The 22,651-nt window shown below is 43.0% G+C and overlaps 3 protein-coding genes across 4 annotated transcripts in view; 1 reads left to right on the top strand and 2 right to left on the bottom strand.

The window, feature by feature from the left end:
• Positions 1 to 22,651, bottom strand: part of fkbp11 (FKBP prolyl isomerase 11) — a 182,013-nt gene that overhangs the window by 51,709 nt on the left and 107,653 nt on the right. The window lies entirely within an intron of this gene.
• The window catches only part of erbb3a (erb-b2 receptor tyrosine kinase 3a), a 110,133-nt gene that overhangs the window by 36,998 nt on the left and 50,484 nt on the right, over positions 1 to 22,651 (top strand). The window lies entirely within an intron of this gene.
• On the bottom strand, positions 1,589 to 22,486 carry LOC127608130 (zinc finger protein 385A-like). Of its 2 annotated transcripts, XR_007964190.1 has the most exons (9): positions 21,974 to 22,486; positions 11,760 to 11,908; positions 9,703 to 9,813; positions 4,858 to 5,032; positions 4,206 to 4,523; positions 3,779 to 3,966; positions 3,602 to 3,688; positions 3,103 to 3,385; positions 1,589 to 3,041 (listed from the first exon to the last, which is right to left on the bottom strand). XR_007964190.1 is itself a non-coding variant. In XM_052077042.1 (8 exons), exons 1-8 carry the CDS (start codon positions 21,981 to 21,983, stop codon positions 3,164 to 3,166), a joined length of 1,260 nt encoding a protein of 419 aa, XP_051933002.1. In that variant the 5' UTR covers positions 21,984 to 22,485; the 3' UTR covers positions 1,589 to 3,163. The 2 variants fall into 2 exon arrangements, 1 of the variants encoding a protein (XP_051933002.1); XM_052077042.1 differs by having other exon boundaries at positions 1,589 to 3,385; positions 21,974 to 22,485.

Here is a 22,651-nt window from a genome sequence, read left to right as displayed (position 1 = left end):
TGCGGACAAAAATCAAGGAAATGGTGATTCAAAAGTCAGAGTTTCCCTGGTATCCGTAGTGATAATTGAAAAGGTAAACGTTTAACAGAAAGTGGTATTCCTCAAAGAGTTTCAACATATTTTGTTGTATATATGTTTATGCTTAAACTTTCCATTTACATTACATTTGACTGCAGATTTTTTTTCTCCAAAAACGTCGCCGTAGTTGGCGTTTGTTGTCCTTCGTGCGGACCCGTTGTAGACTGTTCTCAGAGTTTTGGCCGTGACACTTGTCAAAAGAGAAAATATGTGGGTGATAACCCACCTTCTCGGCAGCATGCGCGACCACAATTTATTCTGATTGTGAGTTTGGCGGCGCTCCTTTGTTTTAGTACAATCGTTTTACCAATTGATAGTGCTATTGCTCTGTCCAATTTATGCTTTTTAGTGAGTGACTGTGCAATCTGAGGTGAGGCTGGCTGCTTGATGCCACACGTGAACACTTGAGCCTGAAGACGATATGACGATTTCTATCATGGAGGCCAGAAAAAAACCCTTTTATCGTGCCAATTCTCTCCTAGACATGTCATTACTTGTCCTCTGTTAGGCGAATATCTACACATCTTCTGGCGGATTGACTGCAACGGTGAGTAATGAGAATGACAGAGGCAGCTCTATCTGATGGACAAAAGCGTTCACTTAATTTGCTTCTTTCACACAGCTGCCACAAGTTGGCAAACTGAGCCACAAAACAGGGAAGTGATATTCCACCACATTTGACAAACCTATTGTGCAAAATTCAATCTGAAAGTTAATAACCACTAATTAATATGCTTATTTATGTGCTAGGGTCTTTTTTTTTAATCCTTGACTTAAATTATCCTCAGAAGAGGATGGTTTGAGCGTGTTTTTTTCCCCTCTCCATACCCAGTGTTTTCCTTTCTGAACTCTGACTGTAAATTTCCCCATTGCGGGACAAATAAAGGATATCTTAATCTTAATGATGAGGTGGGTGTACGCACACAGGGGCATATTCTACCATGTGCTTAAATCAGAAAATGCACGGTGCTCTGTAGTTTTTTGGTTGCGGAGATTCTCCCATCGACTCAAGTGTGTCACTTAGACATGGCTACGATTTGCCTTTTCTGTTTACATTACTACTTTCGCCTCACCAATGTATTTCAATTGAAAACACATACTGTACTTAAAAATGGGGGGTTATGACATCATTATTTATTTATTTCTTGTTTTACTCTTCATTTGCAGGTGAAGCTCTGCCACCCGTGACCGCACATTTGTGTCTCGTAGGAGTCAAGGCAAACGTGGTGACAAGGTAACATGCAAAAATGAATGTTAAGTTGAGAGATTCAGTTTGGGCCATTCACTATATCCGATTTTCGACATAAGGTACACCTGCACAATGTAATGATGATCAAATCCGATACTGTAAATCTGTTTTGCTCTTTTGGATTTGACTTGCTGAATTACATTTTTAAATTTCCAACCAAGTTTTGGAGTTTTATTCAGTGATGTTGCCCAATCTCCTAACGTTAAAACACATCTCAACTGTGGACAAACAAATAGAAATAAAAATTCTGTCCACTTGCAGTAAAATCATTCACTGAGTTTGATGATTTTGGTTACAGTTCTATTTAATTTCAACAATTTGGAAGCCCCCCACATTTGCCATTTGTCATCTTTTAAAATAGTCAACATTTACAACAATGTTTCTACACATCACTTCTAAAAACAATGAATATGTCTTTTGACTCGTTTTTTATTGCATTTCTTGCATTCACATAAAAAATAGAGCAGAAAGTATTGCTAGTTTCTGTTTGCTGATGTTTCCCACTAATGTGTGACATGCTGCCGTGACAGTTTTCATTGGGATTCTTCAAAGTCATGTTGGGTCACCAAGCAGAGCAAACAAACCATTGCTTTATCCTACCACACACCTGCAAAGCTATCTAAAAGGATGTTTGTGTGTGTTTATGCATGTGTACGTGTGCTTGTGTTCCTTGTGTTTTTATATTTTTAGAACATATTATCATTACTATTATTATCATTATGTCTATTATTATAATATTTACGTCTTCTTGTGTGTGTTTATGAGATGCATATGTCCCTATTGCAAATAGCTGCTATTGTATTCCTCACCCATTGGCCTGCTGTGCTCACAGTGTTGAAAGTCTTTCTCTGAGATACTGAAACTTTTCTGTTTTGTGCAGTGAAACGTGAATTAAAGCATTTTAAATGCATTTAACATTACATGCAGACGTTTACCCCAGTGCCTACTCACATTATTATTTTTTTAAGCACAAGTCACCAGGGAAAATCTGGGGAATCAAATCTGGGGTTTTATCTGCTAATTAACATGTAGACCTAAACCTAAAGATACTTGCCTAGTCTTCCCTGATATTGTTTTAACTTTTTTTTCCTTTTCTCCAACATCTAATCAGACCACAAATATAAACACTGATAGCTGCATAGTACTTCTTCACCACAACTACAACTTTGCCAACAACCCATTGACATGGTTAAGGTGCTTCATTGACTATCTTCTTTAAGACGTATTGTATCTTGTGTTCCTCTTTTACCCCACCATTTGTGTCCCACAGAGGTACGTACAGACCCCCTAAGCCAGCTGGGAAGATCTAGACATACAGTACAGAGAAATGTTGCAGGAGACTCCAGCAGCAACACAAATTCATCGACCACAAAAAAGTGGGGGACCCAGTACACAGTGATTGCTAACAGCTAATATCAGAGGAGATCACGATATGGAACCCAGCGGGCTTTTTTTTTTCTTATGAAATGGATGCATCGGATGTGGAGAAAATTCGAATTGTTGTTGAAGAGGTAGGGTTTGGAATTCAGCGGTGAAGCCAGCTGCAAAGTGAGAGTGCATATAATAGTCCACTTCTTCATCTTTGCAGGGTGATGATCGGTGATTTGTTGGTATTTTATCGATGCAGGGCAGTTGGGAAAGATGAAAATGTATGTTGTCTCTCGGGTCGTCAAATACTTCTGGCTCTGCCTGTTAGCGCAACGGCAGCGGTAGTCTGCAACTACAGTATGCATCATTAAGCGTCGCTCACAAGCTTGACTCAAATGGAACGCCACCTGGGTTGAGCTTGCGGCTTCACAGTGTGCTTCTGCCTTACTCCTCCTTATGCTCACGCATTCAGTACGGAGTGAAGAGAATTGGCCCGTGCGTAGTGCGGATAGGCCCCGGGGCGGGCCTCAGCAGGCTCAGGGGTGCCCCCTGTAGCAGGTGGTGATGGGGGTGGGTTGGCGGGCCAGGTGGTCGCAGTGCCAAATGATTTGAGGATGCCGCAGCGGCCATGGCTGCCGCAACAGCCAGAGGATTTGGTAAGAGCCCCGCCCCCAGAGTTTTTGGAAGTTCCTTTGAGAGAGAAGGAAAATGTCATTTGACTAATCGAGATAGTGACGAAAACTCTCCTGTATGTTACACATACAGTACATTTGACAAAGTTTATCCAATCCAACGCACATGGACAAAAGTACTGGGACACTAAACAATTGATGAATTGTAGTAATTGACAGTGAAGTCTGCCACAAAACTCATGTCCATTGAGCGAAGTAAAGGTGAATGCTATACCATGAAGTCAACACGCTTCTTGTGACGACTCAGTAGAGGATTGGGTTTCCCCGCAACTCCATCTCGATGCCTCCGGCTGGAAATATGCTGCAAGGTGAAAAGAAACCAGACAGTTCATAGAAATGGATGGCTTTTCTTTTCTCTTTGTTTCCCCCCCCCCCCTTAAAAAAGTCTCACCTGTTTAAGCTGCAGCTCAGAATTGACTCTGACATTGCAGATCTCACAGTGGAAGGTTCTTTCCTGAGTGTTGGAGTCAGATGACAGCTCCCCGCCCTGCTCAGGGGTGCCTTTCAGACCCAGACGTGGGTAGGCTTTAATGGGCCCCAGTCCACTCCGTGCTTCTAAAATTGTTTTGTGTTTTGTACCTGGAGTGATTAAAAAGTGTTACGGAATCCAGGTCATATTCACATTTTATGATAGTTTGAAATTGAAAAAATGCCATTTGCAATATTGATTTTAAACCACTGGGTGGCAGTAGTGCTCCTGCTTTATTTCTGTCCTATAAACTTGAGATTCACAGGAGCCATTATCCACCGATTCCAATTATGCATATTACTCATTTTTGGTGCATGTGCTCGTGGAGCTGTGCATATGTACAAATTACCTTTGTTATGGGCCTCCAGCTGTGAGAGGGAATTAACTGCAACTTTGCATAAGGAGCAGTAGAGAAGCTTCTTGGCTTTTTCTTCCTCAGACTCTCCAGTGGGAGGGCTGGGAGCCGGAGACGGGTTGTCAGGCAGCAGCGCCCCTGCTGAGTCCGCTAGTGGCGCGCTGTCAATGGCGGTCGGCAAGGGGGAGGATGGCAAAGGTGCGCCCGTCGACTCCGAGAAGGTGCACGCTGCTTCTGCTGAGCTCACTGTGGGTGTCGAGATGCGGCTCGGGGTCAAAGGTGACTCAGAGTTGGCACGGGATTGGGTGTCGTCTATAACCAGCACATATATTTCTGGTTAGTAAACAGCTGTCTAAAAGCCCCTTCAACACATTGGAACTTTATATACATGTGTGAAAATAACAAGACAGTTACTGTCTACCGTCCGTTAAATATTGAGGGGACAGTTGTGCAATAGCAGGACGATATGGATATGAGAGAATAGCATGCTCCGCCGGATGCACCAGTCGGGTACTGTGAACTACCCATTGAGGAGTGAAAGCGAAGCAGCAGATGTGTTGTGTTGAGCATCTGGGTCGTGTTGTGCCAGATTTTGTGTCTGCATGTGTGCGAATCATCACACGTCAGAGTGACAGGTGATGCTCACCCTGCTTATTCGGGTCAGGATCCAGGTTGAATGGTGAGGGACCCGACGGTGAGGGTGAAGTGGTGGGGGGAGAGTTCTGCTTGTCGCCATCCTGAAGACGACCTGTCTTGGACGTCTCTATGCCCTTGATCCTGCGAGCGTGTCGGTTGCCCTTGTAGTGAGCCTCTGCCTGACTCTGGAAGAAAACACAATTGGGTGGATGTGAATATTTGTGAAGATGTTCGTTTCACTTGCATCATCGTCACTCTTAATCTGCTTGCTGACGTCCAAGTGAGTCACAGAGCCAGCGGGGGCCGTGTGTCTGTCACATAAAAGGCAATTCTAGTTCAATCATCTGAAGAGGTTGGCTTTTTTTGGTGGGGGGCCATTTATTAAATCTCGCAGAAGGGTAATCTGACATGGCCATTTGGTAAACTTTCAAATTTCCTCACTGTAATTTTGATGTGTCAAACTCCGAAGAATAAATCATCAAACTTCCACCGTTTCTCCAGTCTTGTTTGACTTCATGGGGTAAATGTGAAATAGTGCCATAGAACGCATTTTAAGGAGGAACTTTAATCTCTCTGTGTTGATTTTAGAATTTATAATATTCTTAAGAAGCAGTCTCATATTTATTTTCGCTCACTTTATTTTGTAGGGTTTTTTTTCCCCCTCGAAACCTGCTGTGCACCCCCCCTTACAGGAGAATAGTTTGGTCCTCACTAGATACAGATGCGCAATCTATCAACGTCTCATGGAAAGCTGCGTAAAAACGTGTCTTTACAATTCAATAAAGATCAAAATGGGTTCATACTTTCAGAGATCTGTTATTTAACATGAAGTTGAGGATGAAGAGAACGAGAACTGAGCATTATCAACCTAATGAAGGCAAAAATAATCAACTGTTGCAATGGACACATTACATGGTGTCAATGTTGCCATTTTTGTGACCAGAGTGCATAAACACAAGATAAGACAATTCAAGATGATGCCCAAAACAAGTTTGAAGGAAGCCCATAAGGCGTTTTAATGGATGCACGGCTGGAGCTCGATGGACCACCGGGTCGTGTTCAAGATGCCTCTGTAAGCCTCAAGTATTAGCTGGCGATGACAGTTACCCATATATAGCGCTCATCCTGATTGGTGATGACAGAATGGCATCCATAGCTCGCTGTTTTTGTAACTCAACCCAGTGGCTGCTGCTTCCCTAAACCTTCAATTAGACAAGGGTATGATGCTTTACAAGCCAACAAACAACTGCTAGGAAGAGCACAAGTCCTTGAAAAAAAATTTTTGGGTCACTCCCAGTCGCTGTCTTTCAGATAGAGTTCCAATACTTTCACTCTTTTTGTGACCTTCAAGTACAGGTCCTAAGAAATCAATGAAAGTCTGCCATGAATCAAAAAGAATCAGGAAAGCCTTTGGGTGAATGGCGCAAGGATGCGCTAGCTAGCCACGAGGACAGAAAACAACTACGCCATTAGATCATTGAGGTTAAGGGGCAAAGTGAATAATGATCAAATATGAATGAAGTGCAGAAGAGTAAGATGAGAAAAACCAAAGACGACCCCACGTGGAAGGGGATTAGGATGAGTGAGGAGGCATGGACGGGACTTAAAAGGGGGAGAAAATGGGAGCCAGTGAATGTCCCTGAAATCCTTTTCTCTCAAAGCAGTTAAATGCTTTGATGTTTTATCTACAGAGTGACAAAGGGACAGAAAATGGAGCGAGCCGGTCTCTGACAAATCAGGATACAGGCAGCAGCGACAGTCACGTGTGGGGGGTGGGAAGAAGCTGGCGAGAAGGCGACAGTAAACCCCACGAAGGATGAAAGGGAAACATTATAAACAAGCACAGAAAACGGGTCGAGAAGGAACCACTCGGAAAGAAAGGTGAAGGGAACAAGTGTGTTGACGGAATTCCGGGGATCGAACGGTCTGCGGCATGTGCCCGCTTGTCGTTCTGCAGTGGTGACGACGGCTAATGCAGCATGGTGTGACGTCAGCCTTGCAGCAGGACTGTGCTCGAACACTGGCAGGCTAATATGTCCTCCGTGGCCCGAGATGAATTGGTTATAATTACAACATGTAGAGCGGGAGGGGGAGCCGTGAGAGGCACTTTATTCGGAGTGGTCACATCAATCACTTGCGTCACTTCTGCTTTTACTTCTCTTTAACAATGGCTTCCCTCGGGCGTAAACAAGAAAACGTGGGGCTAAGATTTACGACTAAAATGCAAAAGCAGCCGTGGGAAGGCTTGAAAAACTGTCCACCTTCCACCTGCAGAAACTCGACTCCCAGCAGATTATTACTTCATTATTAAAGTGTGTTCACAAAGTTCCCATCATCTCCGGTTACGCTGGGAAGTCCTTGCTGCAGGGCGCAGGTGCAAAACGTCGTGTTCATTCGTACAGTTTGGAGAGGATCGCACATCACTTGACATGCGTCCGGGCATTTTAATGGAATGAAACCTGAGGGAGGGAGGTTTGTAGACAACGCAGTTGCGCTCGAGCGGAAGGATCGGAACATCATGAATCTTGTTTTGCCTGTTCGGGAATCTCTCTGTTTGGCAGACGGCTGTGCGCCATGGTGGGCAATCTGGCATTCGCCGTGCCCCCGGCGCAGCTGACAATTTTATGGCTGAAATTAGACTAAGCGTATGTGTGCTCGAGCCAACTATTGACGTAGGTGAAGTTTGGGAGACCGAAGCAAATTCGATTTTTCTTTTGCCGTGTCAATTTTAAAGGCCGCAAGAGAAGCCACTTTGATTGGCGACAAATCAAGTCGGCTGTGTTCACGCCCACAACGGCGCAAAACACCGGTTTTCTTTTAACTTTGCCAAACTCCTTTTGCCTGCAAGATACCAAAACCCAATCGAGTCCGCCCCTACGTAGATTCAGACCGCAGCCCTCACTAGATGTACCCTGGTCTTTCAAAAAGAGCTCTTTCTATAGTATGTAAATGAAGTCATACTGTATTGAACAAAATGCTCACATCTTCTACACTTGTGGACCATGTGAGAACAGCAGCGGGGGATATAATTAAGTGGCCCCTCATAGAGAGCTGGGCAGTGTTACACAGGTTTCAGATGACTCCTCTGCCTGTGTCCTTTCTACACTGCTGCATGTAGAGGACAAGTATTTAGCACCTCATCGTCACAATGTATTTATATTTCAGGCTCCGCTTGTACGCTCTATTAGGGTTTTGTCGGAATCCTATTTGTTTTGGTTTATGGTTTCTGTGACAGGTTTTAGTGATCAGTTACGATGATTTTCTTTCACTAAACTTTGCAGGCTGGTTTCGGTCATCCATGTTCCTTGCATGGGGGACATATTTTTTTGACTGCCAATGGAGTAGACATGCATCCATTTTTTTTGTGTCGCCCAGACAATATTAGCAGTGATTTGATTTGAGATCTTCACTGTACTCCTTGTCATTTTGGATTGTTGTTTACAAGACCGTGGTAGTTTGGCACCTCTAAAGGTTTTAAATTAAGTCTCTAGGTCTATGAGTACTTTACAGCCAGAATGATGACACAACACTGCTGCTCTAGCGCTTGCATCTAGTCATTAAAGTTTGGTTCATAAAGATTTTCAAGTATGGCAAGTACTATCATATTTTTACTTTAGCTTTTGTCATGTCAACATGCTGGGAGAATTGCTGCATTCTGTCAATGGATGAATGTGGGATGAATGTGTCATGGAAGCAAGCGGGTTTGGACTGGGAATAAAAATCACTTCTGACCGTTTCCTTCTGGCATCTGCAAGAATTACTCAACCACACTCAGCCACATTTTTTATGATAATCCTTGTAAGGACACTAATACCTTCAAACCAACCATTACTTAAATGCACACAGTTCGAAAAAAAAATTGATCTTACATGGTTTAAATCTTAAAGTGCTTTGCCCAGAGACAGATGTACAAGGGCTCTCTCACTGTAAATGTCAAACAGCCAACACATAAATCGTCTACTGGGATGTTCACATTAAAACCCCATCTCCATCAAGCATTACACGTCACTTAATCTCTCTATGACGTAAATTGGACAGTATACCTACTGTTACATGTTTTTCAATCACAGGGTGGCGTGGTAAAATACTCATTTGTGCGAACTAATAAATTCAAAGATAAAGGACAATAATGAGCAACATGCAGAAACGTGTGTTTTTAATTCCTGGGCGTGTGGCTGTAGAATACAAACTTTGAGAAACTTTTTTTTAAAAATCTTTCCTCTTATCATGAGTGGGGACACAATCTATACACAGCATCGTCTATAACTTCACCCATATGAGGACCATGACATAAACAAAGAGAACTGAGCATAAAATGAAGTGAACTGAACTGAACTGAACGGAGAAACCTGATTTTCAAGTTATCGTTTTTGAGCTTGTAAAGTTGCAAATTGGTCCTCTTAGTGGGAACATGAAATTCCTTTCCTTTGAACTTTTTTTTTTGCCTTTAGGCACATTGCTTTTAGCTGGCGGTGCACCATCTGTCAAAAAATGCTTAATCAGCTTTAATGGAACTTTAAACGCACCCTACTGTTCATTTATTGGCCTTGGGTCCTATCTCACACCCCTTCTATTAAATTGTCATCAGAGTAAATCTAATAGGCTCCTGTATCCTGACACTTGCTATCTTATGCCAAGCTATGATGATTAAACAAATCAACCAAGTGTCTTTGCTGTACAGGACACGATTCAGCCTAATAGAAACAATTGGGCCGACCGCATATTAAACAGGTTGTTTTCACATCACGTTCGACATTCAAACTAAGATGTAGAGAATCAAGTGTGCTCATTATTGAGTCTACTTGGATTCAAATGATGAATATTAGAGTGAGGGTTGCAATGTCAAATTTCATACCTCGGAGTTGAACCGAATTTGACAGACATTGCAGGAGATGATTGGGCGCTTTGTCCTCGCCATGGGATGCCCGAAAGTGTGCGTCATTACTGCCTTCTGGACCGGGTCCATCTGAAAAGGGTAAGTTAGCACAAAGGTCAACAACAGCGGATGAGATCAGGGGTGCAGGTGACCGATGGGGAAGCTGCTAAAAGGAGAGATGTAAACAAGAAGCGTGAATTCGGGCAGAAGTGATTGATGTGGACAGCAAGGGGGGCGCAAGCTCGTTCGCAGCAGCTGTTGTTGTCTGCAGGGCCTCGATTCCTAGGTGCGGTTCAAATACTTTCATTCACATTGTGACTTCAAAGGCCTAATTATAGACTCCCGCCATTCAAAAAAATCTGATATGTTTTGGGAAGATGCTGGAGTTCATAGATTAAATTTGAAATCTATAGTGTGTTTCTGTGTTTATTGCGTTTAATGAAGATAAAAGATTAAGAATGAAAACTTATTTAGGCATTAGAGGAAGGACTGGTATTGATGAGTGACATATTGTAGACAATGCAATTTTGTCTGAATTACTCTGCAGTTGACTCTGTGGGTTCAACCAATCCATCGCACTTAATGCAGAAAAAAAAAGGTCAGGGCCAAAAATCACCCAATCTTAGCGCTGGAGCTGGGATGCAGGCTACTTTACTGCATGTGAAGTCGCTGGTGCTTCCTTTTAGTATTCAGAAACACACAGACAGTGCGGGTGTTGCCCTCAGCAACCACCAAAAGTTCTCTGTGGTTTTACTCAGCCTATCATCTGCTGCCTCCACTCTGGACGCATGCAGCCAAAATGAAAGAGTGTTTACGCTCCACAGCTGCAGACACCCGAGGAAAATGTGTTGGTCTGAAAAACCTGAATGCTGTTGGAATGTATTGTTGGCATATACAAGCTCTCTGTTTATTTTGGGCTTTTTTTTCTCATCCTGTCGTCTCCCTGCTCTTCTCCCTTTCCCTTTGTGTCAGAAAATCATTGTCAGTCGACCTACTGAATGAATCAATGCATGCGTAATCTGAATAATGGAGCCAGTTCAAGGCACCTCCGGTCCTGTTTCAGTCCTCCGTTCCTCATTTTCTAAATTTTAGTCAGTTCTCAACGGCTTATAAAAATAATTCATCATACAGATACCAAATGTGAATAAATGAGGTCACACAAACACAAACTGAACATTGGCATCGGTTAAGAGATGGCAATGGTATTTGTCTGTACTCATCGATGTAAAAATGCTCCGATACTGCAATGCCAAAACCGCTTCACCAACCTGATACGTACATTTCGAATAGAAGCCCTGACAGCCGTGTAGCTTTCAGGTGAATACGGACGGCAACACTTTGAACTGACTGCAAGTTATGCCCTGCAAAATGGTTGATGATGCCTCTTATTAAAACTCAGAATAACGATGGAACGCTAATAAATAACAATCAAAAAAATGTTTGCATACTACATCTGAAAACCTTCTGAAATTGTTATTGTAGGCAAGTGTATTCAGAAGACCATGAAAGAACTATATGAATGCAATCCAATTTTTGTTTGTTGAAAATAAGCTGGAGGGTGATTTGTGACGGTCTGATGACATTAGCGGCTACACTCCACATCCTCAACAACGCAAGATGAATCATAAACTCACACAGGGATCGTTTTGCCCGAGCCGCACGCGGATGACAGAGATGACGTGCAGATGTGTGTTGGTCACATTGACCTTCACATGAAACTCAATCTGAAAATGGGAACCAGCAAATGCTGACTCTGGAGAACTCGGCCTAGGTCGCTTCTAGAATTGATTAGCCGGAAGTCATTTTAGTGCTGCAGAACACTCGCCAAGGCTTTTCTTTTTTTGTTTTTTTTGTGTTTGTTTTTAATGAGTGTCACCCTTGAATAAAAATGTACATCGCTGTCAAATAGTAGGAAAATATGTAAATCCTCTATTTGTTGCTGTAGGCAAAGGGCCAACGCTAGCAAACAGCAACTTGGTGTCAATCTCAGATTCCGTTTAGCATCCACGCTTGGTCACATGACTCGGACCACTTACTGTATTAAAATTGGGGAAGAGACCCAGAGTTGCAGGGTGTGGCGACTCCAGGGGGAATTGTAGGAAGGGCTTCATGTCCAGAGGGGAAGGTGGGAGGACGGCTGGGCTCCTGAGGAAAGCCGGGACCGGCCCCGCTCGGTTTATACTTCCTGTACAAAAAAGGGAGCATGAGATTAAAATGAAAGACGTGTGTTTTTAGGTTATTCTCGCTCTTTACCAGAATTAGATTTCACCCCAGTTACTTGAAGTATCTTGGACCACAAACCGCTTTAAATGAATAAAATTCTTCCTCTGACTCGGACTCGAAATCTGTGAAAGTCAAAAATGGTTCGGCTAATGTTGGCAGTCAAACTTTTGCGTTGACGTTTGTGAAATAACGCTTGGAACTGAAAAGGAACCCGCAGGCACAATGGATAGCTTCGTGTTGATCTTTAATTTCACAAAATGACTTGAGAATTTGGATCTGAACATGAATCTGAATTAAACCTTCGAGGACCTGCTAGAAAACTAACAAGGCGCAAAATGTCTCGCTAAAACGAAGACTCAAGGATGAATCCCAACTTCCGATTGATGAACAGCAGACGCTGATATCCCCTGAGAGCACCGCTGAACGATTTTGAAAAATAATCTCATTGCAGTTTTATCCCCTCAATACTGCAAATTTCAAATTTCTAAAATTCTAAACATTAAATATAATGATAAATCAGAACTAAGTTGATAAATAGAGAAAGGTATTGAAATATCCATTATGGATACAAGAGAAAATTGACACAAGAGTGCCAGGGTGTTGATGTATATAATCTCGATGCAAACCAAATGTTGTAAAAATATCATGGTTAAGTGTAAAGTGTGAGCCTTAATGGAGACTTGTTTCTTCTTACTTTTTTCTTTTCTGATTGATATAAATATGATTTCTTCGATATAAACACATAACGGGGTAGGACGAGATTAGGATTTTTTACTTCTTCCTACTCCCTTGAACATAATAACTGTGTTGAATGAATCTTTTTACTACTTATCTACCTTATTTTCTGTCAAATTATTACTGTATATGTTTTATGTTCAATAAACCAAACCAAATGGGATTTTAATATGCACATTTTTTTTTCTGTATTACAATAAACAATATGAGCGTCATCATTCAAGCGTTTTGGTTTCATAGGTTAGCTTTAAATGTTCACTACGACCACTTGGCAAAATTCCACCAAACAAGTGTGGCATCAACATAAATCACTTTAGCTGTCCATGTTCCATTTAGCAATTGTATGTAAACATGTGGACTGGGCTTCTTAAGCACCAAATTTATCACAACATTCTAGAAATAAATAAATGAATGAAATATCTATCCATGCATCATCCGAATGCATCCTAAGGGTCGCAGGTGTGCTGGAGCCTCTCCCAGCTGTCTTTGGGCAGTCGGTACACCCTGAACCGAGTGCCAAAATGTATCAACTAAACCCTACCAAGCCAACAAAATTCAGCAGTTATTTTATTATATGGGCGGCCCGGTAGTCCAGTGGTTAGCATGCCGGCTTCACAGTGCAGAGGTACCGGGTTCGATTCCAGCTCCGGCCTCCCTGTGTGGAGTTTGCATGTTCTCCCCGGGCCTGCGTGGGTTTTCTCCGGGTGCTCCGGTTTCCTCCCACATTCCAAAAATATGCATGGCAGGCTAATTGAACACTCTAACTTGTCCCTCGGTGTGAGTGTGAGCGTGGATGGTTGTTCGTCTCTGTGTGCCCTGCGATTGGCTGGCAACCGATTCAGGGTGTCCCCCGCCTACTGCCCGGAGACGGCTGGGATGGGCTCCAGCACCCCCCGCGACCCTAGTGAGGATCAAGCGGTACGGAAGATGAATGAATGAATGAATGAATTTTATTATATCCCAAATTGCAGCATTTGTGATTTGAGACTCGCATTCAGCTACTACGTCGCAACGTCCACCTGAATTTGATGAATTGATCGGCCCTAATGGCGAGTCGGGTATTTTTTGTTCATGTCATGTCGATTTTTATTGGGAATAAAAACCTGCGTTGAATGAAAAATGCTGATCCACTTCCTGCCCGCGCCTCTTCTCCCATGGCATCCCTTGCTCACTTTCCTCTCACTTGCAGCTCAGCCACAGTGGCTGCCTGTACTTAAGGACTCTTCTTGTGTGATGGGCAAGGAAGGGGGGGGGGGGTAAGCTTCTTAAGCCTCACAACTGGCGTGCTGCAGATATCTGCCTCCTCTCACTTTCCCTGCCTCTTCTTTCTGACACCAGACATTGTTTTCTGTCCTCATTTCACGGTCTCTTATTCTGCTTGCCCGCATCTCGTGCTTTCTCACTTCCGCAGGGTCCAACCTACACTGCTTGTTTTTGTTTCTGCCTCTTTATCCCTGCTACTATTTTGCACGTTCCTCCCACTGTCAAGGCGCTTGGTGGGGAAACCTGCAACATGATCATGGTCCAATCAGACGGCACAAGAAATAATTTGTATGCCTCCCCCTCACCCCCGCCCCTCTCCTGAGACGATACGCAATCGGCGTCTTTTATTGCTACTGCTTTGTGATGACTGCTTACTTATTGCTGTTAAATATGCAAAGAGAAATCGTTTCAGGGGGAAACGGAAGAAATGCTATTTTGGTGACTCCAGACACGTTGGGGCACATGCGAAGAATGCACAAATGGACAAAGGGGAAATGATTATTTTCCTCTTTTTGCTCATCTTCAGATTGTTTGAGCCCTTGTAACACTGGAGCAGTTGCTACATTACAAGCAGAAAGTTAATTTTTTGGGCAGGATGACAAACAGGGAAAATTCCTAAATTCATCCTGATGTCAGCTTTCAAAGTCTGTGTCATAGTGCTCTAAAGCCAGAAATAACTGTACAGAATTTGGACATACCGGTAACTGTTGATTTGAAGTTGAAACCATTTGGAATCCAATTCAGCTTCTTGCCGTCTTGTAAGACATGACGTGTATGATATTTGACCTTCGCGTACCTACAATAGTTCCATTCAGTTGACTCATATCTCAAGGTTCAGGCACCATTGTACACTTAATGCTTTCAGGGACAGCGGTTACTACAGTGGACAGCTTATCGGGTTATCAGGTTACAGGTTATCATTATTTGTGAATGAAAGGGTTAATTACAGAAAAAGGACTGGCCTCAACGAGGGGTGTTGACAGAAAAAGAATATGGATCCCAAGTTCTGTGAAGTAAATAAAAAGACTCTGGTGTCATGTCCTTATTTCCGCACAGGTGCAATGCTTGCTGCACCAACACCTGGTCTAACATGCCTTCAGAATTTGGGCCAGTCACAAAAATGTAAGTGAGTGATTCAGTTGTATTAATTACATGAATTTTTCTCATTTTTTTCAATACATGTATTATGTGTTACAAATGTGGCCTTTACTCTTGTTAAACTCTTGTTAAATGATTTGACACCAGAGTAGAAATATTTTCAGTAACCTGCATGGATATGTTTGTTGAAAAAATAATCCTGTCACACTTTTCGTAATTAATTGCCTGATTACTACATTCCAAGACGCATTCATTGAAGACTTGAAATTGTGCTTAGGTGTGAATGCGAATGCGAAGGTGAATGGTTCTTTGTCGATGTGTGGCCTGCGATTGGCTGGGTGATTTAAATAGAATAAATGGTTTGGAATGGTTATATTTGTCATATAATGCCACTTCTTTGGAAACAATGTGAACATTTCCTGCTTCTACGCTTTGATGATGATATGTAGTAAAACGGATGATTTTGTGTGTACCGGTAAGTTGCTCAACCACTCAAAATCATAAAGAGGTTGGATGACGTAATTATCCTCATTTTGATTTGGAGAATTTTTGATACAGCCCTTCTCGTATTGGATCCGTGCCGAGTGGTCATTTTAAATGGTCTCGAACCATCTAGTGCAAGTATCTCTCCTAAAATACATTTGTGTCTGTACTTGATAAGAGTAAATAACACATTTTGTCACAATCTATAATTCAGAGAAATGATACTGAATGTTCCCATAGCCCGATCAGCAAAAATGAAAGATTAGGCTCAAAATTCAAGATTACCTGAAGATTCAGCTTGCCTGCAATCTACTTCTTCGATTTCAAACAAATCAAAGCAGGCCGGAAACCTTCCATGATGTAAATAAACGCTCGCTTAACAATGCAAAGGACGGCATCTCGAGCAGTATGGATTTAGTCGGGAGGTCCGATTTTTCCTCTTTGCCTAGCCAAGCGTGCGCCCGCTGTTCATTTTATGCCACATTACAGTTTAAAAGTCAAATCATTTCTGCTGTACCGTCATTAACGTTGCAGCACGCCCCAATAGAGTCGCATATTTCAAGTTATCACGCTGCCTTTCTCGAGTCACTTTGCCTATCATCTCTCCCGCGGCTTCTGTTCCTATATGCCCTTCCTAAGTGATTTACAATGACATCAGATAAGTGACTGCGCCACCTCTTCACCGGCGACCACGTCGGACGACTAGCATTGATTGTACACATTCGGAGGAGAGTTCAAGTGCTGTCAAATTCTATAAATCCAGACCACACCGTCTACTGGCCCTTCACTCAGAAAAAGGAAACAGCCCGCCTCTCCGGCCCTTCATCACCACTGTTTTTTTTTCATGCAAATGTTTGGCTGCGAAAAAGATCAATGCCCATGTAATAGCTTATTGAATTTTTGTGTAGAATTGCGAGAGGCAGCCTGCAATGAAGAGATGCAGACGCAAGGCGGGATGGAATAGAGGGGTGGGGGGGGGGGGGGGGAATGACATCCACGGGCCAGCAGCTTATCATCACAAAGCATGGCGCGCACACGCAAACACGTACACGCCAACGTGCTGTGCCTAAGGGCTCTGAAATTGGCAATTCATTTGGCCAATTTAGCTTTAATGATCACAGAGGTAATGTCAATGTCAGTGACGACGATGCAGCCTTTCAGTATTCCCTGCCTGACTGCATCGCTGTTTGGACCAAGGCGGGGAGTGGGAGGGACCGTCGAGAGGTGGGCTGCAAGTCTGGCAGCCAAAATGAATTTGGGGAAAAAAAAGAAAAGAAATACAGCCATCTTTCCTTGCCGGCTTGGCACAAAATGCCAGGCGACTCACATCTGCATGTAAATGGGCTGCTGTGCGCAGATACCTCTCAAAGGCTCCCACCGCCTCCCCTGACAACGCTGGTGTACAGAGCCTCCAATGTGGAGCCTGCAGCTCTGTCTTGATCCACTCTGCTTATGTTTATCCCCCCCTCCCCAGTTTATGTGGCGGCGTCACACATCCTCAAGTTGATTCGGTGGTAAATGACACCGTAAAGTGCAGATGGTCATTTACGAGCATCTTTTAGCTCCCTCGCTGGCAGAAATTTAATTTGATCATCACTTCTCTGTAAAATAATTCAAAGGGCTCCGGTGTTAGCGCTCGTAATGTTGTCCGTCTTATCCGCGTAACCTGTAAAGAAACACTGCGAGCTTTGTTTTGAGTCCGCAGGGTGACTCTGCTGCTACTATGGACTCAGCATGAAATCCAATTTACTGCAGCTCAGCTTACCCCCAAAGTCATACGCGGTTATTTCAACCTAAGCAAGGGACAGGCGACGAAGCACACAGAACACTGCGGTGTTCTTCTGGGCTCGGTCCTGATGAATGTCGCGTCAGTGTGTGTGTGTGTGTGTGTGTGTCAGTGTGTGTGTGTGTGTGAGATCTGAAGAGAGCAGCTTGATTTAGGTTTGCACTTCGTTTTAATGATAGATGTTGTGCGCCCCAGTGGCGAGGCTTAAATGCTGCCTGCCACACAACTCCCATAAGTCCTTTCACTGGAAGAGTGACTGTGTGTGCGCCGGCTCGTCTTCCTGCAGTTCACTTCTCTGACTTCTCAGTTTTTGCAACGAACAACCGCTTGATATTTTCACCTCTCACATGAATTATTCTGAGTACGTATGTAAGCGCGCCGTCAAATTGCTTGAGTCAAAATCTCCGCAGACAAACGTGTGATCGGCGCACGAGTATGCCATTTCAACATTTGCCGGATTACGATAGAGGAAAGCATCCACTGATTAGCAAAGAGATGAGCTTGGGAGGAATAATAGCAGCTGAGGGGGATGGAGTCGATCGAGCACGAGTGAAGGAAAAAAAAAAGCACTGGAATTAGAAGGGGGAAGCGAGGGAAGGCATCCGAGGTTGGGGAGGGGGTGGGGGGTGGGGGAAGCCGCATGTTTTAAGGTGAGTCCAAGGTGAACGGAGAATGTAAAGAGCTGTGTAACCTGCAGGTTAATTTACAGGAGGGACATCATTGACGGTTGTAGCAGATTGCGACATGCACCGGTTCACGGTTTTCATCAAGCAGCCTCCACATATGCAGCTATACCTGCCTCCGAGGCTTAACTTTTGGCGGTCACATGCAAAATGTCACATAGGCATGAGAAATTTGAGGTTTATTTTGCATCTCGCCTGGCAGGCTGGATATGTCTTGTCTCATTTTAGCCATAAAACATCCTGAGATCTGGAGCAATGATATTCGATACTCGGAGCATTTACGCGAATAAAACGACACAAACCAGCACATTAATCCATTACAAAAAAATCAAAATGTCTTTCAAATTCACACTAACCTGCCATGATGGAGGTTTTGTGAAACTGCGCAGACTTCACAAGTTCAGAAAGCATCTACAGATTTTTCTTGAAAGCTATCTTATGTTATTAGCCCCAAAACGTACCTATTCCATTTTATTGATTAATTAATGAAATAATTATGTGACCTAAGCCATGTTCAATTGAAAAGTAGCGCTTTGCTTGTAGTAGGGCCGGTCGATAATTCAACATCAGTATGTATCACGATAGAAACTTGATCGATATCAATAGAAAATGCCGTCAATAAAATGTTGGATATAAAATAATTTAACTCTAAACACAAACCACAACGCCGGCATCTTGTGTATTGTCGGCAGCGCGCAGCCGCCTCGATACCACAAGAAGAAGCAACTCAACCAATGAAGAAGTGCCCATGTGAGATCCTCAACTGTAAACGCCACATCCATCCACAAAACCCTTACTTCACGCGTTTCTTCATATGACTGCTCTTTTCATAAGACAGATAAATGGGAGTCATTTCAAAGCATGATCAGAGAAGATACGATCACATCACAACTCTATTCAAGGAATTTTGTTAACTCCTCTCTGGCTTCAGTCGTTTAGGGAGATGTTGGAACATCCCAAAGCTGGTTGCAGAGTCTCTTTTCATGATACTGAGGTCACTGTTGTGCGCAGTTTTGAGGCCAACGGAGGAGCATATGGCATGAAACCACACCGAGGGAAGTGAAGGTCATGATGAAATCTACTGTGTCAACACAACATGCAGCCTTTCCCCTCCGCATTATTACTTTCCTTTTATTTGAGCATTTACACACCTGCAGTAACTCGACTAATAGGGCTCGCACTGACACAGGACTGTGCAACCTGAGCGCGCAAGGAACCCGAGGGGAAAAAATAACACATGCAAAAGAGTCAACATATCTTGATAATAATGAAGCCAGCAGGTGCATCACCCGCTGGCTTTTTTTCAAAGGGGAGAAGGTAAAGGATGGATGTTCAGGTGACCGACACTATAGAAGTAGCGTGTCATTTTCTAGGGGAGCAATAATGACGGGTTATATTTTGGGAGCCTGTGTGGTTTGATGCCATAGCGTGGTCTTGAAGCAACATACAAAGATAATGACGGGTCGGCGCCAGACTTGCAGCCCTCAGGCCTTATTTGGCAACCTTGAAACCAGTAAATGACAGATCTACACATTTCTGTCTTTGTCTCCAAGCCCTTCTTATTATATATCTGGTCACCAGACATTTGGCTCCGCTAGAGTCTTTGTCTGTGCCTTCGCAGACCTTTTGACCGGTTCAAGAAATATCTACTGCCTTATTTTTGCGACGACCCCCCCCGCCCCCCATTAACTTTTCTGACAATATATATCGCCCAACGATAATACAATTTTACCATTCTAAATTATCTTTATTAGCTCTAGGGGCAATGTTTTAAGTAACACGTCAACAGTTAGGTCAAACAAGTGCAATACTATTAACCTGTTCCAGCCCTTGTGCTATATCTTATGTGCACACGTTGACCGCCAGGGGGCAGTATAATAAAGACAGTATACACATGAAGAAGAATTCAACTGACCCAATAATCAACCGTTTATTTGCGATCGGGGCGGCCATCACACAGACATAGACCGGCCGTTCGCGAAAATCAACACAGTGTCACGAAACTCCCAATGACCAGTATGCCCGTACTCACTGCCTTTTAATTCAACATCATAAAAAGCTCTAAAACGAATATCAAGCAACAAATCAACGCCAAATCAATCAACTTATGTGAAGCTAAATTTTCCAATCCAATCAAATTTGACGTTTTGGCTCATGATGCTGGACTCAAGTCAGTTTTGTGTGTGTCAGTTTGTCAAGCGTACATTTCAAATGTCAATGGCGTTTATCCTTCGATGAATTGCCTTGATTTAAAGGTCATGTTATTTATCTAAGGCAACATACCCCTGTGATTCTTTTAGGGGGCGTTGATAATTTGCAGGACATACCCCCCTTTCCATCCCCAACACACACACGTACTACTATAGTCGTAAGGAAGGTCTGTGTGAGTGTAAAAAAAAATCCTTGGTCCTTTATACTGAATAAGTAAAAGCCTCAAACCTCTAGATGTGAAATATTCATTGTCAAAAATTAAATAAATATCACGAAAGAGTCACCGAATGCCGCTTTGCACCGGGGGGAGATGAGTCATATTTAGCACATGTTTAGAACGTGTGAATCTTTGCTTTCCGGTGTTCAAATGGTGGCTGAGCGGAGAAAATACGTCGATTGTGATTGTGACTGATAATGACATGTGAGCGTGTTTTTCGAGACTTGGAGCATGTGCCTGTTAAAATCTGATTATGCTTGTTCTGGCTCAAGGGGTTTGAGCGTGAAAGCTAAAATAGATTTGAATCAAATATTCAGTCAAAGAAGCTACAACAACCAACGCTGTCATCGCACTTTATGCAATTAATTGTTCGAGGCATCTGCAAATGAGCCAAAACGAGACAAAGCTGTACACTCTTAAACTTGAAATGAATGCACCTTCTTGCGTGTAGCGATTAATCTGCACAGTACAAAACAATTAGAGATGTGAATTTTGGCATTTGCACCTGCGTCATGTGGTGTTTCTTTGAATAAAACACAACATTCAGAATGGAGCATGACCAAAGAGATGTGAAAGATGTTCTTCAGTCGGGCACATTTGAGGGGGGGGGGGGGCGCCCTCATGGTGAAATTGTATATTGTTCTCTCACCTCTCCCTTTTTTTGAGCGAGGAGAGGAGATGACCTTCAAGCGTTTTTATAATGCAACATTGTCATTGCATGATCGCATCTGCAATGCTACTGACTGAGCACTTGATTTCTATCCCATGGTTCAAATGTTGACAAAAGCAATGTTTGATTGACAACAAACACCGTCTGCATTTGTGCATTCAGGGCTACTGTAGAAATATGGCGCTGCAAAATGGTTGGCTCTGTTAAAAAAAAAAAAGGAGCTAATTATCCTATGGAGCTAAAATTAAATTTTACAGTGGAATATTATTCAGGAATGTCAGAGTTGTCCCGCTTTGGAATAATGTTAACATAAATATTCCCAAAAATCTGTATTTATTTTGAATCTAATCTCCTCCCTTCAATTAGATGTTTTTGTTTTTGTTTTTGTTTTTAAGGTGAAAAATTTGACATTATTCTGTCCTTGTAATCCTGGGCTGTCCTTCAGAATTAACAATGAATCTGACACAAATTCGTCTTTTAAAAAAAGTCTGACCTATATAAACACTATACATTTAAAAATAAACGTTTTCTTACTAAGGAGACTTAAACTGTAAAATATATGTGTAAAAATATCTCTACATATTTTTTTTTCTGTGGGATTATGGAAAGCACCAAACTGAGATGAATGATCATTTCATCTGTCGAATGAACTATAACATTGTGAAAATGTGCATCATCTCTAACCTTTACACATCTTCGGTGACCTGTCAACAAAACAGTATCGCTGAATATATCAAATCATATAAAATGCACCAGTTCTAAAGAAAAAAAAAGCAACCGTTTCTTTGTTTACTTGTTTGTGACCGAGTGACTACCTTCATCGCGCTTGTATTCCCAACGCACACAAAAAGTTTGCGCCATAACATCAACGGGAGACTCACCTAAGATCATCTTGAAGGCTTCCACAGGGAACTTCTTCTTGTCCACAATGTCGTCCTTCTCGTCTCCTCTCAAGTGTGCTAAAGCTCGAGCGCGCCTCTCTCAAAACTGGGCATCAATGCGTAAGAAGCCTCCGACATGACAAGCTTTACTTTTGCCTCCAGCTGTCGTCGCTCCTCTCCTGCTGCTTTTTGCAAGCCTGTGATCTGGAGTTCACGTCTTAGGAGGAGAAGCACACCGGTCTTGCTGCAACACGCGCTCTAGATTCTACTGCATGTCAGCCACTAATGTAGTCGCTGATCGACGCTCAGTTCAGCGGCAGGAGCAAACGGTGAATAGAGCTGAGGTGAAGCTTCACCGGAGGATCCTCTCTGCACTACTCTATTCTCTCTCTCTCTCTCTCACATTTTTGGGGTTTGGGTATAACCTAAAGGCACCTTGCACTCCCGAGCCGTGATTGGCTACAGCCTCGCCCAATCAGAGCGGTCCATGCGGTGTGTTTTCTTGGAGTGTTTGAATCAGGAGGCAGCGGTTTTGTTGCTCTCCTTCCTTTTTACCAGCACCCCACCATATTCCACCGTGCGCATTTGCTCCCGCCCGCCTGTGATGTGTTTTTTTTTTCCATAACGCATCGAAAAAATAAAGCTTGAGAGCAGAGGCAGAGGTGTGACGAGAGATTG

This window comes from Hippocampus zosterae, chromosome 9 (genome assembly GCF_025434085.1).
Source record: "Hippocampus zosterae strain Florida chromosome 9, ASM2543408v3, whole genome shotgun sequence".
NCBI lineage: Eukaryota > Metazoa > Chordata > Actinopteri > Syngnathiformes > Syngnathidae > Hippocampus > Hippocampus zosterae.
This window is presented reverse-complemented; position numbering and strand designations above follow the sequence as displayed.